The sequence below is a fragment of the Nicotiana sylvestris genome, chromosome 1 (genome assembly GCF_000393655.2).
Source record: "Nicotiana sylvestris chromosome 1, ASM39365v2, whole genome shotgun sequence".
NCBI lineage: Eukaryota > Viridiplantae > Streptophyta > Magnoliopsida > Solanales > Solanaceae > Nicotiana > Nicotiana sylvestris.
Window position 1 is genome coordinate 97,912,901 of NC_091057.1, and position 4,176 is coordinate 97,917,076.

The window sequence follows — 4,176 nt, forward strand, 5'->3', positions numbered from 1 at the left end:
GATTTCATCATGGTATCATAGCGGCGATCACAGATTCATCTAAATTAGAAAGAAATTTGTAGAATCGAAGCTTGACTGTAGCTCCACGGAACTCCGATCTGTTTAGCCATGGCCGGAAATGAAGTTGCTTCACTGGATCATAATCATCTATTGTTTTTGCAACCTTAAAATGCTCCTAGACTTGTTCTAATATCGCTCAAGCTCACATGGCAAGACAATTATGCATTGTGGAGCTGCGCGATGAAATTGGCACTTCGGGAAAAGAGTAAACTAGGGTTTGTAGATGAAACCTATGTGAAGAGCACATATAGAGGCGAATTAGCAGAGCAATGGGAAAAATGCAATGCAATAGTTTTGTCGTGGACCGGGAGTACTGTATCAAATGAGCTAATGCCAAGCATTGTCTATGCTTCAAATGCTAGAAAGGTATGGAGTGATTTCCAGGAGAGGTTTGATAGATCAGATCTAACTAGAATCTATCATATTTGGACAACTATAGCGACATTGAGACAAGGTGCTGACTCTGTAACTTCGTATTTTCTAAAATGAAGGATTTATGGGACGAATTAGATGTGTTGGTGCCCCTATCTTCATGTGACTGTGAGGAGGCTAGACATTCAATTGAACATTTAAGATCACAACATGTAGTGCAGTTTCTTATGGGATTAAATGAAACTTACAGTAACATAAGGAGTAATGTACTAGCAAAAAGGCCTGTTGTGACAATTAATGAAGCTTATGAAATAGTTACTCAGGAAGAAAACCAAAGAGCCCTAGGAGTGGTTGATACACATAAGGAACCACTTACTATGTTAGCAGGAAAAGGTCCAGATTTTAGAGGTAAAAGGCCAGGAATCATTTGTGAGCATTGTGGATACAAAGGTAACCTTAAGGAGAATTGTTTTAAGATAATTGGCTATCCAGTTGATTTCAAGAGCAAGAGGAAAAATCAGACTGGATGAAGAAAGGTCTATACCAATAATGTGAATGTGAGCAATGAGAAAAATAAGGCAGCAGTTGTTCAGGTGCAGGGGAATGGACAATTCTTCACTGAAGAACAGTACAAGCAGCTTGTTCAACTTTTGTCAAAACCAGCAACACCTGAATGCTCTACTAACATGACAAGTATAATTTTCTTATTAGCAAATGCATGTATGTGTGATTTTGATTGGGTAATAGATACAGGAGCAACTCATCATGTCACATATACTAAGGATATTCAGAGTAATATGAGAGGAACTGATGATCAAGGAAGGAGTGAAGTGCAATTGCCCACAGGAAATAAGGAACAAATAACTCACACTGGGGAAACATCTATACTGGGAAATAAAACAGTTAAAAATGTCTTATATGTACTAGATTTTAAATTCAATCTGTTGTCTGTGTCAAAGCTCACCAAAGATCTCAGTTGCTCAGTCACATTCTTTCCTGTTTTTTGTATGTTTCAGGATCTTTATAGTGGCAGGGTGATGGGGATTGGTAGAGAGCACAATGATTATACTCGCTGAAGGAGAACATAACAGTAGTTATAGCAGGTTTATTGGTGAATAAAGGAGCTAAAAGTAAACTCTGGCACCTGAGATTAGGCCATGCATCTCTGAAGTCAATGCAGCATATCCCAGAATTGAGGAATAAAGTGGATATGCAGGTGCAAGAAAATTATAATGTGTGTCCATTATCTAGGCAGTGTAGGTTAGAGTTTCCTTCAAGTAATACTAGCTCAGAGTGTTCCTTTCAACTCATCCACCTAGATGTTTGGGGACCTCATAAGGTACCCACATATGATAGAAAATACTATTTTGTTACCATTGTGGATGATTACAGTAGATATACCTGGGTATGCTTTATTCAATCAAAGTGTGAAGTACTAGTTGTAATAAAGAACTTTCTTGTTATGATAAAAAATCAGTTTGGTGTTAATGTGAAAGTGTTGAGGTCTGATAATGGTAGTGAATTTTTAAATTCTCAATGCAATGAGTTTCTAGCATCTCTAGGAATTATACATCAGAGTAGCTGTCAATATACACCTCAAAAGAATAACACAGTGGAGAGGAAACACAGACATATCCTAGAAGTTACAAGGGCACTAATATTTCAAAGCTCAGTGCCAATGAGATTCTTGGGTGATTGTATGAGGACATCAGCATACTTGATTAATAAACTGCCCACAAGAGCGTTGCAAGGGAAATGTCCATATGAAATGCTGCATAACAAACCAACAAAGATAGAGAACCTAAGGGTGTTTTGTTGTTTGTGTTTTACAAGCAACTTATCAGGTGGTGACAAATTCAGTCCAAGAGCAAGAAAGTCGGTTCTTATAGGGTACTCTGAGACACAGAAGGGGTACAGATTGTTTGACTTGGATGCTAGAAAAGTGTTCATCAGTAGAAATGTGTCATTTAGAGAATAAGTGTTTCCTTTCAAGGAAGGAGCTCAAATCACTGAAGATGTGTTTCCATGTGAGCCTTTTATGCCAAATAATTCTTTACCTGAACAATCACTGCAGAGTTTTTCTAGTGAGGTTCAGAACACCACTGAGGAATCAAACTCCTCCACAACACATGGTCAAGTTGAAGCAGCCCAGTCACTAGTCATGGAACCAACAGCTACAACAGACACTGGATTCAATTGAAGATGCAGTGGACTCAGTTAACACTATTGATCCCACAGAGACAATCGATGTGCAACCAGGCATAGATCCAACTCCAAGCCAATCACTCACTGAACATGTGGCTACTGAAATAACTAGTGTCAGAAATCTAGCAGGACTACAAGGCCCTCCATATGGCTGAAAGATTATGTTACAAGCTCAAACACTCGAAAACATCCCCATTGCATTTCCAACAGCATCTCATATTCTCATTTGTCAACACATTATCAAGCTTACTTGGGAGTGTTCTCTGCAGCAGTTGAACCAAAAAGCTTTAAGAAAGCATGTCAGGACCAAAACTGGGTAGAAGCTATGTCACAAGAGATCAAGGCTCTTGAAGATAATGCAACATAGAGCATTGTTGATCTGCCTGCAGGAAAGAAGGATATAGGATCCAAGTGGGTGTTTAACATAAAGTATAAAGTAAATGGGGAAATAGAAAGGTACAAGGCTAGATTAGTAGTAAAGGGTTATACACAGCAAGAAGGGTTGGACTATCATGAGACTTTTTCTCCAGTGGCAAAAATGGTTACTGTTAGAACAATCATTAGCATAGCAACCTCTAAAGGCTGGGATCTTTTTCAAATGGATGTGAATAATGCTTTTTTGCAAGGGGATCTCTATGAAGATGTCTACATGGAACTGCCACAAGGTTTCCAGAGACAAGGGGAGTATAAGGTCTACAAACTACTTAAATCACTATATGGTCTTAAGCAGGCTTCAAGACATTAGAATATCAAGTTGACTGAAGCTTTGGTAAATGCAGGGTATCATCAGAGTGCTTTTGATCATTCACTCTTTACTAAGAACACAACATTAGACATTGTTGTTATCTTAGTATATGTGGATGACTTACTTATTACTGGAAGTAGTGCAGAGCTGATAAAGGAAGCCAAGCAGACATTACAGAACTCTTTTAAGGTTGAAGACCTAGGGGAGCTAAGGTACTTTCTTGGCATTGAAGTTTTGAGATCAAAAAAGGGGATCATACTTACACAAAGAAAATATGCACTCCAGTTGATATTAGAAGTTGGACTTGCAGGAGCTAAATCCATCTCCACTCCAATAGAGCTCAATAAGAAGCTGACCACTATTGAGTATGATAAGCATGTAGGGGTAAATAGATATGCAGAACTTGAGTACATAGGGAGCTATCAAAAATTGGTTGGTAAACTACTTTACCTGACCATCACCAGGCCAAACCTGAGTTTTGCTGTGCAGGTACTCAGTTAGTTTATGCAGCAGCCAAAGCAATCTCATTGGGATGCGGCACTGAGAGTAGTGAGATATGTAAAAGCAGCACCACGCCTTGGGATTTTGCTTGAAACAGGACCTATTGATACATTGTCTGCCTATTGTGATTCAGACTGGGCTTCTTGTCCTAATACTAAAAGATCTGTCACTGGGTATGTTATCAAATTGGGGAATTCTTTGCTCTCATGGAAGTCCAAGAAGCAACAGACTATCAGTCGAAGCTTTGCAGAAGCTGAGTACATGAGTTTAGCAACAGCTACTGCAGAAATCAC

General features: G+C 38.9%; 1 protein-coding gene across 1 annotated transcript; it reads left to right on the plus strand.

Moving 5' to 3' along the window:
* The first annotated feature begins 240 nt into the window (after positions 1–240).
* Positions 241–962, plus strand: LOC138872548 (uncharacterized). The gene is made up of 2 exons (XM_070150759.1): positions 241–426; positions 552–962. The coding sequence occupies exons 1-2, from the start codon at positions 241–243 to the stop codon at positions 960–962; spliced, it is 597 nt and encodes a 198-aa protein (XP_070006860.1).
* Positions 963–4,176: the final 3,214 nt, after the last annotated feature.

Coding starts and splice junctions, on each gene's coding strand:
- LOC138872548 (XM_070150759.1), top strand. CDS start 241: ATGAAATTGGCACTTCGGGAAAAGAGTAAACTAGGGTTTGTAGATGAA. Junction 427..551: donor ATGCTTCAAATGCTAGAAAG/GTATGGAGTGAT, acceptor TCTAAAATGAAG/GATTTATGGGACGAATTAGA.